Source organism: Sapajus apella, unplaced genomic scaffold (assembly GCF_009761245.1).
Source record: "Sapajus apella isolate SASKATOON/1434 unplaced genomic scaffold, GSC_monkey_1.0 scaffold4, whole genome shotgun sequence".
Taxonomy (NCBI): domain Eukaryota; kingdom Metazoa; phylum Chordata; class Mammalia; order Primates; family Cebidae; genus Sapajus; species Sapajus apella.
In genome coordinates, this window is record NW_022436944.1 from 24,479,195 (window position 1) to 24,506,361 (window position 27,167).

Below are 27,167 nucleotides of genomic sequence, written 5' to 3' on the forward strand. Positions count from 1 at the left end.
GCAAGCGGGGCCAATAGCGGCTTCCGGGAGGAGTTTTGGCCCCCGCAAGGTTCCGTCGGGCGCCGCTCTCTTCCGGCAGGGGTAGCTTTGGAGACGCCAGGAACCAGCGTTGGCGTGGTAGACGAGTGACTGGCAGCCTCAGCATGGGGGAACCTGGCCTGGAGCTGGCTTCCATGATCCCCGCTCTGCGGGAGCTGGGCAGGTAGGGCTAGGCCCATCCTGGGTCCTGCATCCTCCTCCGCCGGTCCCGGCTGGGGTTTCACGTGCTCTCCCCTCTCCTGCTGCGCCGTGGTTCGGATCCCCGAAGCCCCCGCCGCTGCCCTTGTGGAGATGCTCCGTGGCTGATTTGGGCGCTTCTGCCTCAGAGTGCTTGTTGATAGGACGTGAGGACGTGGGGCCGTCGCCACAAACCTGCGGGAAGCCGGTCCGAGGGGAAAGAGGCGTCTGCCGGCCCGGGTTTACCTCAGCAGCACCGGAGAGTTCGCCCAACCCGAGAGTTTGCTTCCTGCAGCTCGAGGGAAGAGTCCCTGCTGATCACTTTCTGGTCACTTTTCTACACTCATTTTCTTCTCGAAAACCTCTTTCCTTAGACGAGGGACTTAACTCATCAGTTTCTGTTCTTTGTGATCACTCGTGGAGGAATTGGTTTTTAGCCTTATATTTTGTCCCCAAACTGCCCTTGGAAAAAAATCACCGCTTCTCATTTTCTGCAAGTGACATCACTTGATGGAAAAGGCAGTTATTTTCTTTGAAGTGAAGTCATAGTGCATATTGAAGATGTGACCTCCTTCCTATTAATCGTCCAGTCCTCGATACGTTGTTTTAGTCAGAAATTGGAGAGATAGACCTCAGTGTCCACAAAATCTTAGCGTGCACAGACTGTTGCCAAAATTTGGAGACAATTTAATAGTTCATTTGCAAATGCCTGTATTCTGTAAACCTCATGAAAACCAGTGTCTTACCAAAAGAGGGAAGGAGAGGTGTTGATGGCTGCCACACCCCTTTAACACTCAGGCTGGCTTTCCTGAACCAGGCCTAAAGACTCAGTAGGGCTTGTTTTGTTTTAATTCTAAACTGCCGCGAACAAGAAATAAATGAGCTTATGCTACTACCACAGTTGAATTATAAGTTGGAATAACTGCTTCCCAATTTCTTAAACGGTTTGAAAACTTTCCATACACAGTCAAAACTGACATTAAGCCGATGGGATAGCTACTTCCCTTTCTTTTTGCAGCGCAGTGTGTTCATTTCCTCTGGTTGGCCATCCAAATAATCTAAGCTTAATGTATGAATAAGAGGATAAATGAAGGGACGATTCTTGTCCTAACTGCATCACTATTTTTGACTGTGTGAATTTTTTCCACTTTTTATTAGTGTGGCGAGTATACTTTGTGTTTACAGTTTATAAAATAACTTATACCTCTCTAAAAGAAGATGAAGAAAAGTGATCATTTTAGGAAGTTGGTTTACAGATTTTATCTTTCAGGCTCACTGTGAAGCTCAGTATATTTTTCTCACTTTGTTTTAAAGTAGAATTAGCTCTACTAATTAATTCACTTTAAAGTAGAATTAATACTTCCCTTCCCTCTTCTATCTTCCTCCATGAGACCTGTTAATAAAATAGTTGGTTCTTGGGTTATACATAGTCTGTTTTATCAGTAGAGCTTATGTTATCTTGCATTTGTAGCCATTCCAAGGGAAACAGAAAAACTGCCCTATAAAAAAATTGTCTACTAGTTTTTAATTTTCATGGCTTTTTCATTACAACTACTTCAATCAAACAAGCTCATCCATTTTCATAGTATGACCATGACATAGGATGGAACAGGGGTTACCACTGTTTAAGAAACAGGGTCACAGAAGTTGAAAAACCAAAGGCACAGCTAGCAAGTATCAGAGCTAGGGTTCAGATTCAAGCTATCAAGGCCATTTCTTCCAAAATGTTCCCCCTTATGACTATGGCAATTAGACTACTGAAAAAAAATGAGATCAGTGTTCTAATTATGGACAGCTCTTTGTTAGTCCCTCAGACAAATTTTGTTCTATTGTTTTTTCCTGTTAGCATTCTACTCTTGCTAAATGACCTTTCCACTTTCCTGCCTTCAGCTATCATCTGCTATTCGATGACTCCAAATATGTTTTTCCAAATCCTGTCTCCTATAGAAATGTATATTTGCTGTATACTGGTAGTTTCACAGAGTGTCCTACGTGTAGTTAAGATTCAGCATATCCAATACCAATACAAATTCTTCACATGTCTTAACCTTCACAAGCCTTCTTTTTTTAAACTTAAAAAAAAATTATTCTTCCCTTACTCACTGAAGTAGAGATATCTCAGTAAATGGCACCATATTCACTCATTTCTCCAAACCAGAAATCTAGAAGTCATTCTTGACTGTTCTCCAGTGTGCTTTCAGACTATGTCCTTCACCCTCTTTTGATTTGTACACTCTTCCCAAGCAGTCTTACCTAATTTCATGGCTTTAAATGTCATGCATATGCTGATAACTCCCAAATTCATATTTCTAATCAGATATATATTAGGTTGCTTACTCAACATCTACACTGGGAAGTGAAAATTAACATATCCAAAGCAGAACTCCTGATTTACTGCCCTTGAATTTGTTCCTTCTCCCATGTTATTAGGAACATACCAACCAAAAGCCTGGGAGTCATCCTAGGTTTTTCCCCCTTATCCCTTAATAATCTGTAAGTTAGTTCTGACAACCATATGTTTAAGATACATCTAGAATCTAACACTTCTCACCATCTTCACTACTACCACCAGAATTTCTCTAAAATCAGCCTTCTATAAAACTGATTCAGTAATGTTGGTTGATCTCCTCATTTCTACTTTTACCTACTTAAAATAAATTTTCCACTCGGTAAAGTGATTTTTCATCTATTAGTCATGTTATAAGTTTCCCCTGCACAAAACCGTCCTTTGACTTTCCAGGACACTAAAAATCAGTATAAAATCTAGACTCCTAACCAAGGCCTCTAAGGTCCTGCATAATCTGGCTTAGCTTGCCTCTGACCTCATCACCTTCTATCCTTCTTTTGCTTACTCTACTCTAGTGAGACTGACCTTGTTTCTCCAGGACACCAAGGTAATTCCTGCATTCAGTCATTTGCTCTTCTGTCTGAACACTGGATGGCTTCATTTAGATGTCACTTCAGAATCACCTACTCTTATCTTCCTACTTAAGATTGCTTTGCAGTTGTAAGATATTTTCAAATGTGTTCGTTGCTATTAAAATGTTAAATGGAACAGTGAAATGTGGATGAGGTTCTGAGGAGCAGCAGCATTAGCCACTAGAGGAGATTTGGATGGTGTTAAGAAGCTAGAAGCTAATCATGTAAATCTGAGATGAAATAGGAGGTACAAAGGCCCCTAAGTGGGAATGAGCCTACTTTTTTTTTGAGATGGAGTCTTGCTCTCTCCAGTGATGTGATCTCTGCTCTCCCTCCCGGGTTCAAGTGATTTTCCTGTCCCAACCTCCCAAGTAGCTGGGACTACAGGCTTCCACCACCATACCCGGCTAATTTTTGTATTGTTAGCGAAGACAGTGTTTCACCATGTTGCACAGGCTGGTCTCCAACTCGTGACCTGAAGTGATCCACCTGCCTCGGCTTCCCAAAGTGATGGGATTACTAGCGTGAGCCTAATGAGCCTACTTTAAAAAGAATAGTAAGAAGGCTGGAGCACAGGGAGCAAATAGTGGGTGGTATGAGTTAAATAGGGAGGGGTAGGCAAGGGCCACATCCTTTAGCACCTTAGAGGCTGAGAGTTTATTGTGTGATGGGAAACACTGGAATTGTTTAAACAGGGAATAACAATTGAATTCAAGTTTTAAAAAACTTGCTTTATTTTTACTCCTTTAAAAGCTTTAAGTGCTTACACATTGCCTTCAGTGTAAAATCCAAACTCTTAGCCAGTCCTTTGAGCTTTGACCCTATCTTCCCTCTTGAGCTTCATCTCTAAAGGCTTTAGCCATATAGAGCCTCTTACAGTTTCTAGTGCTTGGGACTACCCTCCCTCTTACCCTTATTTTACCTGCCGTGTCCCTTAGGGATGCAGTTTTGTATCACTTCCTCAAGGAAGCCGTGACTAATAGGGCCCTGCTGAGGGCTGAATGTCCCTCTTTCTTGGGTCTATCAGTTCTTAACCATAATTACCTCTTATTTGTCCTTATTTTAGGGCAGCTGCATTCCATGTTGGTTATCCTGGTATTTGATGCTTACCTCAGAGGAGGTGCGTAAGCTTCATATAATACTTGCATATCTACTCAAATCTTGTAGTATACTTTTAAAAAGTTATATTCTCTTATCTCAGTTCCAGGGTAGAAGTCACAAAATAAGAAATGCGCACTCCTGTGAGTTTTCATTCTTTTTTCTTGTTTTTTGAGACTGGCTCACTTGTTGCTCAGGCTGGAGTTCAGTAGCGTGAACACGGCTCACTGCAACCTCTGCTTCCTGGGGTCAAGCGATCCTCCCACCTCAGCCTCCCAAATAGCTGGGACTACAGGTGCATACCACCATGCCTGTCTAATTTTTGTATTTTTTATAGAGACGGGATTTCACCATGTTGCCCAGGCTGGTCTCAAACTCCTGGGCTCAAGTGATCCGCCCACCTCAGCCTGCCAAAATGCTGAGATTACAGACATGAGCCACCACGCCCCACCAAATTAGTGTATCTTAGTCAATTTACTTTTTTACTAAAACTGATTTTTTAAAATTACACAAATAATACAAGAATGAATAATTTTTACAAAATGAAACTTTGTAAGAAACTCTGACCACTACCCACAATGCTGGTTCCTCCTCCCACGTACCTCTTTGTTCAGATTTTAAAATGATACTTGTGAAATTATCCTGGACGAATCACAATGTCTCCTGACTTTGTCTAAAACAATTCATGCTACCTTGTAATTACAGATTTTGAACTTTTTGTTAAATTTGTGATGTCCTATACTATGGTAGCCACTAGCCAAATGTGACCATTGAGCACCTCACATGTAGCTAGTCTGAATTGAGATGTGCTGTAAATCTATGTTACACAGTGGTTTTCAAAGACTTAGTACCAGAAAAAAGAATGTAAACGATCTCGTGAATAATTTTTATATCCATTACATATTCAACTAATATTTCGGATATATTGTTGGGATCAGTTTTTTTTTTTGCCTATTTGTTAATGTGGCTACCAGAAAATACAAAATTGTGGCTAACATTATATTTCTATTGGCTAGTGCTGATTTAAATAAGATACATAGCACTAAGTTTTTTTGCATTCACATGCACATGTAACTACTCGTTCTTTGATTCTTTTTTTAGAGGACTTTAGTAGCATATACAAACTTGCATTTTTTTTTTTTTTTTTTTTTTCTAAGATGAAGTCTCACTCTGTCACCCAGGCTGGGGTGCAGTGGCGTGATCTCGGCTCACGGCAACCTCCGCCTCCCAGGTTCAAGCGATTCTGCCTCAGTGCCTCAGCCTCCTGAGTAACTAGGATTACAGGCGCCTGCCACCACGCCTGGCTAATTTTTGTAACTTTTAGTGGAGAAGGGGTTTCACCATGTTGGCCAGCCTGACCTCAAACTCCTGACCTCAGGTGATTTGCCTGCCTCAGCCTCCCAAAGTGCTAGGATTACAGGTGTGAGCTGCCACACCTGTACCTTTGATTCTTTCTAGAGTTTATATTACTTACAAATATTTGTTAATTTCGGTAAGTTTTTCTGTTAAGCAAGTTCTAGGTGATGTAGAGGAAGCAAAACAAAAAATGCATTTTCTCTCCTGTAAGAGCTTATGGTCTAAGGGCACTTCATTGGATACATAGAGAAATAAAGTGCAGTCTGCCACTGGTAGGAGCTTATGGTCTGTTGGCAGGTAATAGGTAGACACTCCACAGGTCCAGAAGGCTCTACATTAGAAATTAAAGAACCACAAAATTCAGGAAGGTTCTTGTGCATTCATTCATTGAACAGTTTTTTTTTTTTTTTTTTTTTTTAATGTCCACTATGTACCAGGACCAGGGACCAGCTCTTTTTTTTTTTTTTTTTTTTTCTTCTTCTTCTTTTGGAGACAGGGTCTGACTCTGTTATCCAGGCTGGAGTGTTAGTGACGCGATCTGAGCTCACTGCAGCCTCCGCCTCCCAAGCTCAAGCGATCTTCCGCTTAAGCCTCCTGAGTAACTCTGACTACAGGTGTGTGCCTCTAGAGGCTAATTTTTCTATTTTTTTGTATGTTGTCCAGGCTGGTCTCCAACTCCTGAGGTCAAGCAGTCTGCCCACCTTGGCGTCCCCAGGCACTGGGATTATAGGCATGAACTGCCGCACCTGACCAGAATCAGTTCTTTTATGGCATTTATTAGCTGTAAATGCCATTGATTCTATGTGTAATCAATTAGGGTTGGACTTTGCCGTTTGAATGAAAAAAAAATTAGGCCGGGTGTGGTGGCTCATGGCACTTTGGGAGGCTGAAGTGGGTGGATTATGAGATCAGAAGATGAAGACCATCCTGGCTAACATGGTGAAACCATTCTCTACTAAAAATACAAAAACTTAGCTGGGCGTGGTGACACACGTCTGTAATCCCAGCTATTTGGGAGGCTGAGGCTGGAGGATTGCTTAAACCCGGGAGGCGGAAGTTGCAGTGAGCCAAGATCATGTCACTGCACTCCAGCCTGAGTGAAACAGAGCAAGACTCCATCTCAAAAAACAAAATAAACAAAAAAAATCACTATTTTTCTTTTACCATTATTTGAGATAATAAATGGGGAAAATATATGAACATGTTACAGTGCTATATAGAAATAAATTGTGATGTATATGAAATATATACAATTTAAATAACCATCTTACCTACTGCATCCTAAGTTGTTTTGTCAGAAGTGATGGATTTTGCTAGTCACACACACACAGCCTTCTATGAATCCTCTAGGTAGAGTTAATCATTGCCTGCATTGGGTGTACATGATACTTGCTTTTAATTTTTGTTTTTTTGAGACAGAGTCTTGCTCTGTTGCCCAGGCTGGAGTGCAGTGGTGCGATCTGAGCTCACTGCAACCTCCACCTCCCAGGTTCAGGTGGTTCTTTTGCCTCAGCCCCCCGAGGAGCTGGGACTACAGGCATGTGTCACCACCCCCAGCTAATTTTTGTATTTTTAGTAGAGACAGGGTTTCACCATATTGGCCAGGCTGGTCTTCATCTCCTGACCTTGTGATCCACCTGCATTGGCCTCCCAAAGTGCTGGGATTACAGGCGTGAGCCACCGGCTGCTTTTGATTATTTAAGTACATTCCTCTCCTTTCCCCAGCAACTATTCTGAGTTCTTTGAAGCAGAGTACCTTGTTTTGTTATATTTGCCTTTTGAATTTATTAAATTGTTAGCATCTGTACCCATCCTTCCTTTCTATATTTATTAAAAGAGTTACCCTCCTGTCCAAGGATTATATTTTACTTATATCTGGTTTCAAGAAGGGGAGTCAAACCTTAAGAATCGGTTGCTCAGGTCTTTCCATTATATAAATCCTCTTGATCTCATACAGTTCTTTAGTTATCACCAACTCTACTTCTCTTCATTTCATGGTGAAGCTTTGGAAAGAACCTGCTATTCTCAGTATTCACATTTCATTAGCTTTTCGGCCCCCTGCAATCTGGCTTGTCTTTACAGGATATTTTTAAAAGTCCAAAAGAAATACAAAAGTGAACTCAACATGGATCAAAGACCTAAACATGAGAAGTAAAACTGTGAAACTCTTAGAAGGGAACATAGAGGGAAAACATTATGACATTGGATTTGGCAGTGATTTCTTTGATATGACACAAAGCACAGGTAGCAAAATTTAAAAATAGGTCAATTGGAATTCATCAAAAATAAAAAACTGTGTATCAGAGGGCAGTATCAATAGAGTGAAAAGGTAACCCATGGAATTGGAGAAAATATTTGCAAATCGTGTGTCTGATAAGGAGTTTAATATCTAGGATATATTAACTCCTGCAGCTCAACAACAAATATAACTTGATGGAAAATGGAAAAAGAACTTGAATAGACATTTCTCCAAAGAAGATATAAGCTCATGAAAAGATGCTCAGAATTGCTAATTATGAGGGAGATGCAGATTAAAACCACAAGACACTGCTTCACACCCCTTGTGATAGCTATTACTTAAACAGTTGGGCATGGTGGCTCATGCCTATAATCCCAACACTTTGGGAGGTTAAGGCAGGCAGATCACTTGACCCCAGGAGTTTGAGAGCAGCCTGGGCAACGTGATGAAACCTCGCCTCTACAAAAAAATACAAAAATAATTAGCTGGGTGTAGTGACATGCACTTGTGGTTCCAGCTACTTAGGCGTTTGAGGAGGGAGGATCTGAGACTGGGAGGTGGAAGCTGCAGTGAGTTATGGGTGCACCACTACACTCTAGTCTGGGCAGCAGAGTGAGATCCTGTCACCAAAAGGGGGGAATTTCTTTTTTAAAACCCTGAAAATAACAAGTGTTGGGGAAGATGTGGAGAAATTGGAACTCTTGTGCGTTTCAGGTAGGGGGTGTACTGTGGTACAGCCACTGTAGAAAAGGATATTAGAGTTCTGCCAAAAATTAAACATAGAATTACCATATGGTCCAGCAATTCCATTTCTGGGTATATACCTAAAATAATTGAAAGCAGGGACTTTAACAGATATTTTTACACCCATGTTCACAGCAGCATTGTTTACAATATCCAAAGTGTGGGAGCAACCCAAGTGTCCATCAATAGATGAGTGGATAAATTGTGTTATATACATAGAATATTATTCAGCCTTAAAAAGGAAAGAAATTTGGACACATGCTACAACATTGATGAACCTTGAAGACGTTCTGCTGACTAGGCAAAATAAGTCAGTCACAAAAGGATAAATATTGTCAGATTCCACTTATGTGAGATACTTAGAGTAGTCAAATTCATGGAGAAAGAATGGTGGTTGCCAGGGGATAAGGGGGAGGAGGAAGTGATGCTGTTGTTGAATGGGTGTATAGTTGTATTTTGGGAAGATGAAAAAGTTCTGGAGATGGATGGTGATAATGGCTGCACAAAAATGTCAATGTACTTAATACCACAAAACTGTATACTTAAAAATGCTCAAAATGGTAAACATGCCTGGATGCAGTGGCTCATGACTGTAATTCCAGTGTTTAGGGGGGCTGAGATGGGAGAATCGCTTGAGCCCTGGAGTTCAAGGTTACCATGGGCTATGATTACACTGCTATACTTTAGTCTGGGTGACAGAGAGAAACTGTCTCTGAAAACAGCTTTTTAAAAATAATTAAAATGATAATGGTAATTGCATCTCATGTGGGGTGGTTTGTAAAGATTAAAAGATATATTTCTTGTAAAATGATGAATATTGTTCATGGAAAACATTCTATAATACATTTACATTTTTTAAATTTAAAAAACATAAATTTTGTTATCTATGTTTTACCCAAATAAAGAGACATTTTTAAAAACTAATTTTATTTGATCCTGTTGACAGCTCCCTCCTTGAAATTATAATCTCCTTGGTTTCTAGAATAAATGTCTCATAGTTTTTTCTTTTTGTTTTGTTGGCTCTTTCCCTTTCTCCTTCTCTTTTGCTCCTGTAACTTTAATTTAGGGGTCTTTCTTTGGCTTTGTTATTACTTACTTACAGTTGTACTCCTATCCCATACTTGGACTGCTACTATCTGTTATGACCTCAGGCAGGTTGTGTAATCTCTTCTAGTGTCATTCTCCTCAAATACAAATTAGGATTTGATATCCCTATCCCTATCTTGTGGCTTGTGAGCATTAAATGAAATGATACGGATAATGTGTTCAGCCTTGTCTTATATAATGATAACTTAATCTGTATCTCTAGGCTAGATATTTCTTAAGGTCAAGAATTAATTCCAGCTATCTTTTGGACATCTCACTTTGTTGTTCCTTTGTGACCTTAAACTCAACATTTCTGAAGCTGGTTTTGTTTTTCTCACCAAACCTGTGCTTCTTCCTGTTAACTGTTTTGGTGAATGGCCTTAAAATCTACCCTAGATACAGGGCTAGGCTGACTTATCAAGTCTACCCCATTGAACTATTTCTTTCACCTTCTTAATAGTAGCTTCTAGTGTGTTGCTTGGCACATTATAGGTACTCAGTAAATGTTTGTTGATTGCAAGAGTGTATGATTCCTTATCCTGTGTGATAGAACATAGACTTTCTACTTTTTGTTTTTGTTTTTGTCTTTTTTAATTGAGACAGATTATTGCTCTGTCAAGTAGGCTGGAGTACAGTGGCATGATCTCTGCTCACTGGAACCTCCTACTCCCAGGCTTAAGCAATCCTCTTACTTCAGCCACCCAAGTAGCTGGAGCTACAGGTGCATGGACTTTCTACTAAATTCTTATATTCTGTTTTATGGCTGTTTACACCAAATCATTGAGCTCAAGTTGATTTTATTCTGGATTCTAGGGTACAATTCTGCTTAATTATTATATCTCCTCTTAATATTATTTTTTTCTTGATTGGACCTAAGACTGAAATATATGTACTTTTTCTTAACACTTTCTTAGCATTTTATTCTGGAAAATTTTAGACATACTGAAAGAACAGAAAATAGCATATGGATTACCCATATACTCATCACTTGGCAATGATCAATTAGTGGTTCTCTTCCTCTCAGCACAGAGCATTATGAAGCAAATTTCAGGCATCATTTCATCCATAAATATTAGTATTTATCACTAAAGGATAAAGACTTTTAAAACATAATCATAATAGCATTATCTCACTGAAAAATAATTTCTTAATAAAATAGCCTGTGTTAAAATTTTTCTAGTTGTCAGACATACACATAGTTTGTTAACAAGTTTGTTTTTGTTTTTGAGACAGGGTCTTGCTTTGTCACCCAGGCTGGAGTGCAGTGGTGTGATTATGGCTCACAGCAGCCTCAACCTCCTGGGCTTAACCGATCCTCCTGCCTCAGCCTCCCAAGTAGCTTAGACTACAGGCATGTGCTGTCATGTCCTGCTAATTTTTTAAAAGTTTTTTTTTGTAGAGATGGGGTTTCACGATGTTGCCCAGACTTGAACTTCTGGACTCAAGTGATCCTCCTGCCTTGGCCTCCCAAAATGCTGGGATTACAGGTGTGAGCCACTATGCCTGGCCACTAACAGTTTTTATTTGGAATTAAAATTCGTTTTAGGATCGTGTATTGTAATTGGTTGATACAGCTCTTAAGTCTCAGTTTTATAACAGATTTCTCCTTATTTCCCTTTGAACTTACTTGTAGAAGAAACTGTTCTGTAGATTTTCCAAAAGTCTAAATCAGTATGATTTAATAGAAATATAGTGCAAGCCACATATGTGATTTAAATTTTTATAGTAGCCACATTAAAAAAAAAAAAAGGAAATTGGTGAAATTAATATTTTTTTAATTTAACTCAATATACTCATGCATCACTTAAGAACAGGACTGTGTTCAGAAAAATGCATCATTAGATGATTTTGTAGTTGTGTGAACATCACAGAGTATACTTACACAAACCTATGTGGTATAATATACTACATACCTAAGCTATTTTGTATAGCCTATTGCTTCTAGGCTACAAACCTGTATAGCATATTACTGTGCTGAATGCTGGAGGCAGTTGTAACACAATATTAAGTATTTGTGTATCTAAACATACCTAAACATAGAAAAAGTGCAGTAAAAATAATGTATTACAATTTTATGTGATCAACATTGTGTATGCAGTCTATTATTGACTGAAATGCCATTATGTGGTGCACAACTGTAAATCCAAATATTATTTCAACATGTAATTAATGTAAAATTATTAGTCAGATATTATATATTACTTTTTTCTACTAAGCTTTAAAAATCTAGGATATAGTTTATAATTATAGTGTCACAGGATCCTTGGGGTGTCACTTTGCCAGCTGGAAACCTCTGTGACTGGTGGCACCTTTGTCCATGTTTTACTTGGGCCCACAGGGCTTCTTCCATCCACTCAGCCTGTCAGGCTGCACTTGACTCTTGCTTCTGGCCCAATTTCACACCTGCCAAGGGTGAGCTAAGCACAGAGTGGCAAGGGGTGCATGAGAAAGTGAGTGAGGGATGTGGCCACTGCACACAGCCTGGCATGCCGGCTGTGGTGGGGCGGGCAGCACCAGGTGTCAGCATAGACACTGGTTCCTTGCAAGGCTGTGGCTGGCCCAGGCGTACCACAAGCAGCTTTCACTGCTGGCACTGGGTAACGTGGTGGCACCCAGAAGCTTGGAGATGCCAGGAACCACAGAGCCCCAAAGCAGGTGTCATAGCCCTGGCTCAGGGAGCTTCTGTGTCTGAGCCCCCTGAAGGGCCACAGCTCTTGTCTCCTTTTCTCTTCTCTCCTCGTCGCTCACTATGTGGTGAGCAAGGGGTGTGTTTCAGCCCTGTTTGTGTTACAGCTTTTTCAGTTCTGCCATTCAGCAGGTTCCAAGTTATTGTTCTACATCCAGGAAGAATGAGGTATATGGACAACTGGAGGGTGAGAAAAGCAAAGAGGTGCTTTATTGAGCAACAGTACAGCTCTCAGGAGACCTGAAGCGGGTAGCTCCTTTTCACAGGCAGGTTGTACTGATGAGTGCAGCTCTCAGCGGAGAGGAGACCCGGAGTGGGTAGCTCCTATCCACAAGCAGGGTGTCTGATGAGTGTACAGCTCTCAGCTGAGAGGAGACCCACAGTAGGTACCTCCTCTCTGCAGGCAGGTCAGTCAGATGTCTGGCTGAATCTGGCTGAGTCTGGGGTTTTTATGTACTTCAGAACAGGAGGAAGTGAGTGCTGAATGGTCCCTGGGAAGTCATAGGTGGGCCTGGAAAAAGCACCGTGAGTTCTCTCTATGGTCTGTGTAACTGGCAGCCAGGCCCCCAGGCTTCAGGCTGTTCATGGCCTGAAGGTGAGGCTTCACTCCTTTCCGCCCGGGAGCCTGTCTACTTCCTGCTGCCATCAACCTGCCGCCCACTAGACCCAGGCTGTTCATGCTGAGGGGCACCTGCAGGCCCATACTGAGCTGCCCTCAGCCTACCACTTGGCCTGCTCATTGACACCCAAAGTCTAGAGGGGGCTGAGGCAGCAGGGAGCTTGTGTGTCATTGCTATCCTGAGCACATGCACACCTGGCCGGGTAGTGATAGCACCTGGACTCAGCCACAACTTTGCTCCAAAATTGGGGTGGGTGCCTGGAGTGAGGAGAGGCCAGGCAGTGGGAGCAGGTACTTCCAAACCTGTGGGGGCAGGGGCCTTCCTGGACCTGGAGAGAGCACGGATGCCTGGGTTTGCAGCCATGGTAGGGTAGCTACAGCTGTGCCCAGGATGGCAGGGCTTCTAGCCCTGCAACTCGAAAGGGGGCTGGGCTTCTGCCTGTCTTGGTTCCCACTAGCTCTATGGAGCGAGCAGCTTCAGCCCCACCTTCCTCACTGGAACCAACTGGGCTGCTCTGCCATCAGTAGCACATTTCAATTTGTATTAATCATGTTTCAAATGCTCAGTAGTTACTTGTAACTAGTGGCTACCATGTTGAGCAGGACAGGTCTAGGCTTGGCTGATTGGATCTCTTTAGTATTATTTAGCATATTTTTTTCTTGTAAATTGGTAATGTATTTAGATTTTCTTTTCATTTTTTAAACGGAAGAATACTGTGAATATCAACATTGACACTAAACAGATTTGATAAATTTATCTTTAGAGAACTTTTTTATGAATGAAACTGAGTCACTTTAAGGATTAAAACCTTTTAATTTATATTTTAGTGCCACCCCAGAGGAGTATAATACAGTTGTACAGAAGCCAAGACAAATTCTATGTCAATTCATTGACCGAATACTTACAGATGTAACTGTTGGTAAGAAACCAATTATTTCTTCTATAAACTTATACATTAGACTTTTTTATTTTCCATTTATACTTTATGGTAGCATTTTTCTCCATGTAGTTTTAGATATAGAGTTAGTATTTATGATAGTTACTATTTTCAAGCAAGTTAGTTGGTTGTTAATATTGCTATTGCTTGTTACAAAATTTGAATTAAGCTTTTAAAATAATTCCCTCTTCCTATTATCTAGATTTTCTATTGCTTGCTATGAGTTCTTTGATATTGGATGTTATAAATAAAAATATTTGGCCAATACCAATCATGCAGACCCTATTTTGGTTAGCTCTTATGCCAGTGGTATACTTCTAGCAAAAAAATTCTTTAAGTAAGTTACCCTTTAAGTAAGGTTATGCCTGTGCCTATAGGAGGTTATAGGATTATGTGAGTTACTAAATCAGTTATTGCCTGTTTGTGCCAAATCTGATAGATAAAATATTACCAGTCTGGCGAGATAGTGTCACATTTGTCATATCTGTTGAAATTACATGAAAGGGGTAATATAAAATGGCATTAGCCTCAGGGTTCATAACTTGGGTTCCAAATTTGGCACAGATTTTATGACTTAGGCTAGCCATTTAGCCTTTCTTTTTCAATCAGTAAAATGATGGGTTGCTGAAAAATAACAAAGGACTACTGAACACTTGCAAGATGTGTTTTTATATGGTATTCCTATTCCTTCTGTTTAGACTATTTGTCCTTCCCCTCTCTGACCAACTCCTCATTTAGGAATTATTTCCTTCACAGTGCCTTCGGAGATACCCATTTCCCCTTATTCTGGATTAGTGCAGTTACCATATTATGTTATAATTATTAATTTGTTTGACTCCTCACTGCATTATAAGAATGCTTTTTAATCATTAGATTTTAGTACAGTGCCTGTCATTATTTCTAAAGTACATGTTTGATAAATGGATGTATGATAGAGAAATACATGTGATTTTTAAACATTTAAAATTAGATAAGAGTGTAGTGTTGGCCGGCATGGTGGCTCATGCCTGCCCAGCACTTTGGGAGGCTGAGGTGTGCAGATCACCTGTGGACAGGAGTTCGAGGCCAGCCTGGCCAACATGGCAAAACCCCATCTCTACTAAAAATACAAAAATTAACTGGGCATAGTGGCACATGCCTGTACTCCTACCTACTCAGGAGGCTGTGGCAGGAGAATCACCGGAACCCGGGAGGCAGAAGTTGCAGTGAGCCAAGATCACACCACTACACTCCAGCTTGGGCAACAGAGCAAGATTTCGTCTAAAAAAAAAACAAAAACAAATACCGTAGTGATTAGCTCCATCAATTTAGCTTGAGTGCTGTGTTGAATGTAGTTCTGGTCACCAAATTATGGTTTCCTTTTTTTTTTTTTTTTTAAGAGAGTCTTGCCTTGTTCCAAGCTGGATGCAGTGGTGTGATCATAACTCACTGCCGCGAATCTTCCTGCCTCAGTCCCCTCCCTGCCCCCTGAGTAGCTGGGACTGTAGGTACACACTACCACTCGCAGGTAATTTTAAGAAAAAATTTTTTTGTAGAGACGGCATCTTGCCATCTTGTCCAAGCTGGCCTTGAACTCCTGGGCTCAGATGATCCTTTCACTTCATCCTCCCAAAGTAGAGGGATTACAGCTTTGAGGTACCTTGCCTAGCCCGCATTTTGGTTTCTTTAACAAAAGGACCATTGTTTAATTTGTCATGATTCTTTAAAATGAATCTTTTATTGTTTTAGTTGCTGTAGAACTTGTAAAGAAAACTGACTCTCAGCCAACCTCTGTGATGTTGCTTGATTTCATCCAGCATATCATGAAATCCTCCCCACTTATGTTTGTAAATGTGAATGGAAGCCATGAGGCCAAAGGCAATTGTATTGGTAAGTGCTGTTATTTGTGCATTCACTTGCCATCTATTTTATAATATCGTCCTTTTACTGCTCTTCTGAAATATTACATGCACAGGATTATACTTTTTTGGGTCAGCTTTGCTGTAAATTGAAGGAGCAAAATGGTAATGGTTATTTTACCTTTACTTTCCTTACTGTTTTCTTTTTAGTATCATATACTAGGTGCTTAGAATAGAAATAATCATATTCGATTATTTGCCACTCAACACTTTGGCATAGTTTTCTTTTTTCTGTTTTTGTTTTTGATAATCTCTTTCTTCTAGATCAGAACTTGGCAAGCTGTAGTCCACAGGGTGGCTACCTGTTTTTGTGAACAAAATTTTGTGTTTTGTTTCATTTCTTTCTTTTCTTTTTCTTTTTCTTTTTTCTTTTAGTATGAGACAGGGTCTTGCTATTTTGCCCAGGCTAGTCTTGAACTGCTAGACTCAAGGAATCCTCCTGCCTCAGCTTCCTGCATACCTGGGACTATAGGCACATGCTACTGTGCCTGGCTTCATTTTTTGTAAACAGAGTTTTATTAGAACATAGCCATGCTCGTTCTTTTACTTTGTCTGTGACTACTACAAAGGCAACTTGAGTACTCAAGTCAAAAATAATACTATCTCTTCCTTTAAAAGAAGTTTACTGACCACTGTTCTATATATAGAAGCTTTTCTCCAGGTTTATTCCTTACTACACCTACTACTTTTGTCCCTTCATTGGTGTCTTCATAACGAGATGCAAACTAAACATTTTTTTGTGTGTAATGGATAAAGTATTTTAAAATTTTTTTCTCAAACTTTAAACTTTGATAGCATGTCTCCAAGAAGATTTTTCAGAGCACTACTTCTAACTGCTTAGAACTGGCTTGGTTATTCCTTCTTTATGATCTGTTAGTACCAAGTGTTCTGCATTTCTTCTATCATAGAGGCTGTTAAATGGTACTGTAATTCTTGGTGCGTCTATATTCTTTCCTATGGCAGTTTTTAAGCTACAAGTCATAACCCACTAGTGGGTTATGAAATTAGGCAATTATCAGCATTTTAAACAAGATGAAATAAACTAGAAAATATCATATGCTGAACTCGGTGGCTCACGCCTGTAATCCCAACACTTTGGGAGTTCAAGACTAGCCTAGGCAACATGGCGAAACCCTGTCTCTACTAAAAAAAAAAATTATACAAAAAATTAGCTGGACGTGGTGGTGCATGCCTGTGGTACCAGCTACTCGGAAGGCTGAGGCACAAGAATTGCTTTAGCCAGGGAGGCAGAGGTTGCAATGAGCTGAAACCATGCCACTGCACTCCAGCCTGGGTGACAGTGTGACCCTGTCTCAAGAAAAAATATATATATATATAAAAAAAATATATATATATATATATATATATCATAGTATATTGTGGTGTAATAAGAGTAAGTACTGTTTCATGAATCTTTTGTTTTAAATATTTAAATAAAATGTACGTATATGTACTGGGTCATGATATAAAATGTTATTTCTTTGTTTCAGTCAAAAAGTTCAAGAAACTAATGTGGGATTCATGAGGACAGGGCTATGATTTATTCTTGTCTACCTGAGACAGAGTCACCACTCAAATTTTAGTTGAAGGAATGACAATAGCTACCCTTTATTGAACATTTATTTTACTCTGGACCTGTGCTATTTCATGTACATTGTCCTATTTGGTCCTCACAGTAACCCATAACATAGATAGCATTATTCTCCTTTCATAGATGAAATTACAGAGGTTCAGAGAAATGAAAAATTTATACAACTAGTAAGTGGAAAGCTAGGACCTTGTCTGTCTGACTCCAAAGTTGATACAGGCATACCTCAGAAATATTGTGGGTTCAGTTCTAGACTACCACAATAAAGCGAATATTGCAATAAAGTAAGTCACATGAATTTTTTGGTTTCCCAGTGCATATAAAAGTTATGTTTACATTGTATGTTAAGTGTGGAATAGCATTATGTCTAAAAAACAATATATATATACCTCAATTAAAAAGTACTTTATTGCTAAAAATGCTAGCGATTATATTATCCTTCAGCAAGTTGTAATCTTTGTGCTGGTGGAGGGCCTTACCTTGATGTTGAGGGCCTTGCTCTGGATTAGGCTTTGGCTTTAAAGGGAATGTTGTGGCTGGTTTAATCTTCTTTTATTCCTACTGGAAATTTTCTTGTCTTTTAATGATTTGATCTTCTATGCAGACTACGAAAACTTTCTCCATACCAGCAATAAGGTTGTTTCACTTTCTCATCAATGGTATGTTCACTGAAGTAGCACTTTTAATTTCTTACAAGAACTTTTTCTTGGTTTTAACAACTTGGTTGTTTGGTGAAAGGGTCCAAGCTTTTGACCTGTCTTGGCTTTCAGCATGCCTTCATTAGGCTTAGTCATTTCTAGCTTTTGATTTGAAGTGACAGATGTACGATTCTTCCTTTCATTTGAACACTTAGAGACCATTGTAAAGGTTGTTAATTGGCCTAATTTCAATACTGTGTCTCGGGGAGTTGGGAGACACAAGGAGAGGAAGAGAGATGGGAAACTGCTGGCTAGTGGGGCAGTCAGAACACGTAACATACATTTATCCATTAATTTTACCACCTTATGTTGGTATGGTTGATGACAGCTTCAAATAATTACAAACAGTGACATCAAACATCACTGATTACAGATCACCATAACAGATATGATAATAACAAAAATGTTTGAAATGTTGCGAGAATTACCAACATGTGATACAGAGACAGGAAGTGAGCACATGCTACTGAAAAAAATGGTACTGATACACTTGCTTGATGCAGTTATCACAACTTTCGATTTGTGGCAAATGCAGTGTCCTTAATGTGCAATAAAACTGGTCATGCCTGTGTTCTAAACTGTTATGTTTCCATTGTGAAGGAAATGTTTTGTACTCTTGTTAGTGAAGTTTATTCTTTAAAAATCAATCGTTAAGGATTTAGCAAATGAATTAGCACTTTGGATATTCTTGTTTATTTAATATCTTTTTTGTTTATTTCAAAGAATTCAGTAATTGGATCATAACAAGACTTCTGCGGATTGCAGCAACTCCCTCCTGTCATTTGTTACACAAGAAAATCTGTGAAGTCATCTGTTCATTATTATTTCTTTTTAAAAGCAAGAGTCCTGCTATTTTTGGGGTACTCACAAAAGAATTATTACAACTTTTTGAAGACTTGGTTTATCTCCATAGAAGAAATGCGATGGGTCGTGCTGTGGAATGGCCTGTGGTCATTAACCGATTTTTAAGTCAATTGGATGAACACATGGAATATTTACAGTCTGCTCCTTTGCAGTTGTTGAATATGCAAAATTTAGAATTTATTGAAGTTACTTTATTAACGGTTCTTACTCGTATTATTGCAATTGTGTTTTTTAGAAGGCAAGAACTCTTACTTTGGCAGATAGGTTGTGTTCTGCTAGAGTATGGTAGTCCAAAAATTAAGTCCCTAGCAATTAGCTTTTTAACTGAACTTTTTCAGCTGGGAGGACTACCAGCACAACTAGCTAGCACTTTTTTCAGCTCATTTTTGAAATTATTAAAACACCTTGCAGAAATGGATACTGACCAAGTGAAACTCTATGAAGAGCCATTATCAAAGCTGATAAAGACACTATTCCCCTTTGAAGCAGAAGCTTATAGAAATATTGAATCTGTCTATTTAAATATGCTGCTGGAAAAACTCTGTGTCATGTTTGAAGATGGTGTGCTTATGCGGCTTAAGTCTGATTTGCTAAAAGCAGCTTTATGCCATTTACTGCAGTATTTCCTTACATTTGTGCCAGCTGGGTATGAATCTGCTTTACAAGTCAGGAAGGTCTATGTGAGAAATATTTGTAAAGCTCTTTTGGATGTACTTGGAATTCAGGCAGATGCAGAGGTAAGTAATTTTTCAGGTTACTTGTTAAGTATTAATTTTGTTTGTCATTTAATTGTATACATGTGTGTAAGATGTAATAAGAAAATAGAATATCTTTAGTAGTAATTTATATTTGGAACATAATGATTTTCATAGTCTAGTCTGGCTCACAGTTAGGGACTTTTACTTTGATTTCAGAAGGATTTGTTCATCGAGTTGGTAATGAACTGCCAATGGAGTAGAATGTTTTTAAGTAGAATCTCTGAAGTATAAATGTATTTGTCGCATTATTAATTAAAAGGGGGAAGTTATCAACTTAATTGCAGAAAGTTTGATCACTCAAATAGATTTTGTGTCTGACAAGTTATAATCAATCACTTTTAGAAAACCTGTGAATGATTAATCATGCCAAATTATGCCCTTTTTTCTATTTGGACTGTGGGAGTCAGGTAATACAATAAAATCATTAGATATGCAGTAACTTGATTAAATATTTTAGTTTATTAATCTTGCTGGATTTGTTACATGAAAAAAGTTGGTAATTCCCTTACAAAATTTTTTACAAGGGAATTAAAATTTGTAGCATTTTGATAAAAGGAAAAAATGGATATAGACAGAAGTATTTGTCTTAAATCTTCTAAGACTGTAGAACCATAGCCTATATATAGACTGAAATAATATCGATTAATTTAGGTGTTGGTTTTGCTTTATGAGCCTCTAAAAGTAGTTTCACTAGAAAACATCTAATACATTCTTGCTCCCTATGAATAGAAATATGTTTTCTAAGAAATATTTCTGGAAATTATTTTCTATTTTCTCAGTACTTGTTGGGCCCACTTTACGCAGCTTTGAAAATGGAAAGTATGGAAATCATTGAGAAGATTCAATGCCAAACTCAACAAGAAAACCTTAGCAATAATAGTGATGGAATATCACCCAAAAGGCGTCGTCTCAGCTCGTCTCTAAACGCTTCTAAGAGAGCACCAAAACAGACTGAGTCGTATGATGACCTTCATTCAGTTTGTATTTAGCCACTAAATAAAACTTTGTTTACTTTTAAAAATCAACTTTAGTTAAGTGTTTTGATTTAAATACACAAAGAACATCCTTCTAAATATAGCCAAGGGAGTGCTTAAAATATTATAATAATTCTTCTAGACTGTTAGTAGTATGAAACATTTCATGGCTAAATATAGTTACTTTGCATGTTTTACATGCTTATCTAATTTAACTTTTTAATGTGTGAAAAATCTTTGATACTGTATAACTTTTTATAATGTAGCTAAAGCATTGCTATATTTCAGTTCGTTTTAAACATTGTTTTAAATCAGTATAAATTTCAATAGTTGATGTTACATAGTATGTTTTATTCTAAATATGTTTCATGTTTTAACCAAATTTATTTACATATGAACATCTCTCTACTGCATTCCTAATTATAGAATTAAACATGTGGACATGAACAAAAAGAGCATATTATGGAGTGCACTGAAACAGAAAGCTGAATCCCTTCAGATTTCCCTTGAATACAGTGGTCTAAAGAATCCTGTTATTGAAACGTTAGAAGGACTTGCTGTTGTCTTACAACTGACTGCTCTGTGTACTGTTCATTGTTCTCATCAAAACATGAACTGGTAAAACAACTTGTTTCTTGGGGTTGCGTTTCCTGTAATGAACTTGGTTTTACTGTTTACTCATTATTCACTTGATTCATGTGACCTTAGAACACAAACTTTTCAGTGAGATAGATAAGAAATTTATTTTCTCTTGAGTCAAATGCTAAGTACGGTGCTCAGTACTGTATATATCTTAGTTAATCTCTACAACATTCCTATAAGGTAAATGCTATTATGCCCATTTTAAAAATTAGAAATTGACACTCAGAGAAATTGAGGCTCTTTTTTATCTGAAGCCAAAACTGACTTTCTTGGTGACACATGATTAGAAAGTACCAGAACACATTTGTGTACAACTCAAAAAGCCAGTGTTTGGCTTTTGGAGACAGGGTCTCGCTTTGTCTCCCAGGCAGGTATACGTTGGCATTATTATGGCTCACTACAACCTTGGTCTCCCTCTAGGGCTCAAGTGAGCCTCCCAAGTAGCTGGGACTATAGGCATGTGCCCCACACCCTAATTTAAAAAAAATTTTTTGTAGAGATGGGTTTCCCTATGTTGCCCAGGCTGGTCTCAAACTCCTGGGCTCAAGTGATCCTGCCACCTCAGCCTCCCAAAGTTATTTTTGTTCCCAAATCCTAAGAGTGATTTAAGCTGACATAAATAGATTAAACCTAAAATAATAGTGACATATTACTTGATTTGCATATTTACTTTAAATTGTATATAAATTTTGTGCTCATAATTTCTTTCGGCTTTACTACAATTTTATGTTTGACTATAACAAAATTCATCTTAATTCCAATGTCTTTAACAAAATGTACTTACTGCAGCCATAAGTTCAAGGACTGTCAACATAAATCCAAGAAGAAACCTTCCGTAGTGATAACTTGGATGTCATTGGATTTTTACACAAAAGTGCTTAAAAGCTGTAGAAGTTTGTTAGAATCTGTTCAGAAACCAGACCTGGAGGCAACTGTTGATAAGGTGGTGAAAATTTATGATGCTTTGATTTATATGCAAGGTGAGTACAAATAAGCAATAGATCAGAATAACTTTTAAAGATAATCAGTATAGAAATATGCTTTCTTTTTTGCCTGAACCCTAAATGTGTGTTTGGAATACCCAGAAGTTTTTTCTTGATTTCAGTTCTATTAAACTTGTCAATAATTTCTGAATTGCAAATTTATTTGCATAATATTTTGATTTATTCTTTAGTCAATAGAAATTATAACTTTAAAGCTTTCTGATTTGGGAATTTAAGGAATGCTGCAATTCTTCTTTAAAAAAGACATAGATATGGCCAGGAGTGGTGACTCACACCTGTAATCCCAGCACTTTGGAAGGCCAAGGCAAGTGGATCATGATGTCAGGACATTGAGACCATCCTGGCCATGGTGAAACGCCGTGTCTATTAAAATACAAAAAATTAGCCGGATGTGGTGGCGGGTGTCTGTAGTCCCAGCTACTCAGGAGGCTGAGGCAGGGGAATTGCCTGAATCTGGGAAATGGAGGTTGCAGTGAGCTGAGATCATGCCACTGCGCTGCAGCCTGGTGAAAGAGCAAGACTCCGTCTAAAAAAAGGCATAGATATATATTTTTATAAAGTCACATTTAATTTCTTTGGGTTCACAGACCTCAGACCATAATTTATGAGTCTCTGTGTTAAGAATTTGTGCTTAGCGAATGATCATTATGATAGCACTTGATATTTTACATGTCTGTATTTTCATTTAAAAGAGAAATGATTCAGGAAAAGTTATAATTAATGACTTATTTTGTGCTTCTGTAGTAAACAGCTCATTTGAAGATCATATTCTGGAAGATTTGTGTGGAATGCTCTCACTTCCATGGATTTATTCCCATTCTGATGATGGCTGTTTAAAGTTGACCACATTTGCCACTAGTCTTCTAACATTAAGCCGGAGGATTTCAGATAGCTATTGTAAGTGTTCACAAGAATATGTTTGTATGTGGTTTATTTAATTTATTTATTCGTTTTTGAGACTGGTTTTACTCTGTCACCCATGCTAGAGTGCAGTGGCACGATCTTGGCTTGCTGCAACCCCTGTCTCCTGAGTTCAAGCAATTTTCCTACCTCAGCCTCCTGAGTAGCTGGGATTATAGGTGCCCACTACCATTCTCAGCTATTTTTTGTATTTTTAATAGAGATGGGGTTTCACCCTCTTGGCCAGACTGGTCTCAAACTCCTGACCTCAAGTGATCTGCCCACCTCAGCCTTCCAAAGTGCTAAGATTACAGGCGTGAGCCGCCATGCTCAGCCGTTGCTCCGTGTGATTTAACTCATCTCTATATAGGACTTCTAACACCTATCACTTATATTTTTTCAATAAGAGAGCAGGTACATTTTTAATAATTCAGAAGGGAGTTAGGTACATAAAAAGTACCACCTATAAAAGCCTGCCCCATATATCCCATTTCCTTTCTGTAAAACATTTGCGGTGTTTCTGTACATATTTTTATATTTATTAGTAAAATTAGGAAATATTTGAGAAATATTTTAAAAAGAACAATACACCAAAAATTCTTATACCAGCTTCTCAGATTAAGAAATAAAAACATTACTCCAGGCACAGAGGCTCACGTCTATAGTCCCAGCACTTTGGAAGGCCAAGGCATACGTATCACTTGAGGTCAGGAGCTTGAGACCAGCCTGGCCAACATGACAAAACCTGTCTCTACTAAAAATACAAAAATTAGCCAGGCATGGTGGTTTGTGCCTGTAGTCCCAGCTACTAGGGATGTTGAGATACAAGAATCTGTTGAAACCAGGAGGCAGAGGTTGCAGTGAGCCAAGATTATGCTACTGCACTCCAGCCTGGGCGACAGAATGAGACACTGTCTCAAAAACAAAAGAAAAAAGAAATAAAACCATTAAAGTCTTTTGAAGTCAGTTTCATTTCACCCTTCCCTCTCTTCATGAATTTTTTTTTAAAAAAGAAATAAAAATATTAGAGATACGATGGAAGCCCATTGTCCCTCTATGGTTTAATCTTTATGAGACTTATCCCATGGTGATATGGGTAACTCTAGTATTTTATTTAAACTTCCGAATAGTAGCTAGATGTACGGCTAGACACTATCAGACCTCCTATTGGTGGACAATCAGGTTGTTTCCAACTTTTCACAATTATAAGCAAAATTTAAATGAATACTTTCATAAATGATTCTTTAGTCATCCTAAGGCCTTGCTGTTTGAAAAGTATGGTCCACAGACCAGTAGCATTGCCACCATTTAGGGACTTGTTAGAAATGGAGCATCCCTGATTTCTGCTGAGAGAGCACATTAAAAAAAAAAAGAGAGAGAGAAAGAAAGAAATGGAGAATCTCATGCTCCACCCAGACCTACTGAATCAGAATCTACATTTTAACAAGATAGGTGATTCATATGCATATCAAAGTTTGAGAAGCACTATTTTAACATATCTGTCCACCTAGGAGTAGTATTGTTGGGTTATAGAGTTTACACATCTTCACCTCTTTTCTGCTGTTTTGTTCTCCAAAGATATGCCAGTTTACACTCCTATTAGCAGAGTATGAGAGTTCCACATCCTCACTGATACTTAGCAGACTTCAAAATTTTTGCTATCTAGGGAAAAAAAATGTCTTGGAGTTAATTGACTTTTATTTTATATATATATATATATACACAAATGTTACTTCTATATGTATGTGTGTATATGTGTATACGTAAAATTAACATTAGTAAAAATCTTGTTTAATAAACTTAATTTTTTTCAGCACCACAGGCACAGTCACGATGTGTGTTTCTTCTAACTCTGTTTCCAAGAAGAATATTCCTTGAATGGAGAACAGCAGTTTACAACTGGGCCCTGCAGAGCTCCCATGAAGTAATCCGGGCTAGTTGTGTTCGTGGATTTTTTATCTTGTTGCAGGAGCAGAATTCTTGTAACAGAATTCCCAAGATTCTTATGTATGTACTAAGATTTTAATTTGAATATATTACTCAATTGGAAAGATCATAATTCTCTGGCTATATATGCAAAGTTATGTTTATTGTTGAATACGTAAAGTAAATGTTGTTTTAGTTTTAGAATTTAACATTTTTTCTTTCTGGACTTTGTTTTACCAGTACCTTAGTCCTAAATTAAGCAAGACTATTTATACCACAAAATTAGGCAAGAAGGTTTAGTCTTTTTCTTTTTTTACCCCCCCAGAGATAAAGTCAAAGATGATTCTGACATTGTCAAGAAAGAATTTGCTTCTATACTTGGTCAGCTTGTCTGTACTCTTGATGGCATGTTTTATCTGACAAGTTCTTTAACAGAACCTTTCTCTGAACATGGACATGTGGACCTCTTCTGTAGGAACTTGAAAGCCACTTCTCAACATGAATGTTCATCTTCTCCACTAAAAGCTTCTGTTTGCAAGCCTTTCCTTTTTCTACTGAAAAAAAAAACACCTAGTCCAGTGAAACTTGGTGAGTGATTATGACTTATTTAATATTTTAAAACCCATTTAAGCTCTGTTTTTCAAATCAGTAAAAGAATTAGGCTGAAGCCTTGAAAAACTAGGAAGTTACATGCCTGATAGATTCAGTGCTTTGTATTGATTACTTATAAATGGGATAACTGGTATTAGATCGTAGAACCCACAGGAGAAGTGATTTGGGGATTTTTTGAATACTCTTGTGATTTGACAACCTAAATGGGGCATACCTGATGGTTGTTTCAATATTGTAAGATTCAGTATTCTATATCTTCTTTAGTGATACCAGAGACCTTCTTAATGTGTCCGCAGTTACCACCTTGGACCTTGAGAACTTCAAATAGTTAGATTACTTTGCCCAACTGAGAACTATAGAGCGTATCTTCTTGGCCACTTTCCAGTGGTAATGGAGTATAAGCTTTTAGGGAGCATGAGATTTCTAAAAATACGTAGAAGATAAATTTGTTTAGGTAGCAAGTTGAAACTTGTTCTCAAGTTTTCAAAGTGATGGAAAGTACTCCCTAAATCTTGTAATATAAGGTTCACAATAAAGCTAAGATCCTCTTTAGAAATGTGCTTTTCTTTTTTTCACTTCCCGAGATGGAGTTTCACTCTTGTTGCCCGGGCTGGAGTACAATAGCGTGATCTCAGCTCACTGCAACTTTCGCGTCCTGGGTTCAGGTGATTCTCCTGCCTCAGCCTCCCGAGTAGCTGGGATCACAGGCATGTGCCACCACGCGCAGCTAGTTTTTGGATTTTTAGTAGAGACAGGGTTTCACCGTGTTGTTGGTCAGGCTAGTCTCAAACTCTTGACCTCAGGTGATCCACCCACTCTGGCCTCCCAAAGTGCTGGGATTACAGGCATGAGCTACCACACCCAGCCTTTCTTTTTTTTTTTTTTTAAGAGACAGGGTCTTGCTCTGCTGCCCAGGCTGGAGTGCAGTGGCGTGATCATGGCTCACTGCAGCCTGCAGCCTTGACCTCCCAGCAAGTGATCCTCCCACCTCAGCCTCCTGAGTAGCTGGGACCATAGGATGTGCCACTACACCCAGCTAATTTTTAAATTTTTTGTAGAGAGGAATCTCACTTTGTTGCCCAGACCAGTCTTGAACTCCTGGCTTCAAGTGATCCTCCTGCCTTGGCCTCCCAAAGTGTTGGGATTACAGGTATGAGCCACCACTCCTGGTCTGCAATGTGTTTTAAGTCTATCTTGGTAACATATACTGGTCTACAAAATATGAAAGAGACTTGCTATTTTATAACAATTCTGGAAATTATTTTAGATTTAAATTATTTGCAGGCTGAGTGCAGTGGCACCTGCCTATATCCCCAGCACTTCAGGAGGTTGAGACAGGTGGATTGCCTGAGTTCAGGTGTTCAAGACCAGTCTGGGTAACATGGTGAAACCCCATCTCTAC

The 27,167-nt window shown here is 38.7% G+C and overlaps 1 protein-coding gene across 5 annotated transcripts in view; it reads left to right on the forward strand.

Annotated features, from left to right (window-relative positions):
• Positions 1 to 27,167, forward strand: part of ATR (ATR serine/threonine kinase) — a 108,868-nt gene continuing 81,701 nt past the window's right edge. For 3 of the 5 annotated variants that reach the window (XM_032264372.1, XM_032264355.1, XM_032264345.1), the window contains exons 1-10: positions 2 to 202; positions 13,792 to 13,883; positions 15,630 to 15,770; positions 18,809 to 19,686; positions 20,487 to 20,665; positions 21,108 to 21,299; positions 22,113 to 22,303; positions 23,072 to 23,224; positions 25,042 to 25,234; positions 25,479 to 25,741. In XM_032264372.1, coding sequence (XP_032120263.1) covers positions 144 to 202; positions 13,792 to 13,883; positions 15,630 to 15,770; positions 18,809 to 19,686; positions 20,487 to 20,665; positions 21,108 to 21,299; positions 22,113 to 22,303; positions 23,072 to 23,224; positions 25,042 to 25,234; positions 25,479 to 25,741 — 2,341 coding nt within the window. In that variant the 5' untranslated portion in view covers positions 2 to 143. Of the gene's footprint in view, positions 203 to 13,791; positions 13,884 to 15,629; positions 15,771 to 18,808; positions 19,687 to 20,486; positions 20,666 to 21,107; positions 21,300 to 22,112; positions 22,304 to 23,071; positions 23,225 to 25,041; positions 25,235 to 25,478; positions 25,742 to 27,167 lie in introns of all 5 variants that reach the window. The other 2 variants (XM_032264380.1, XM_032264362.1) reach the window with 2 other exon arrangements.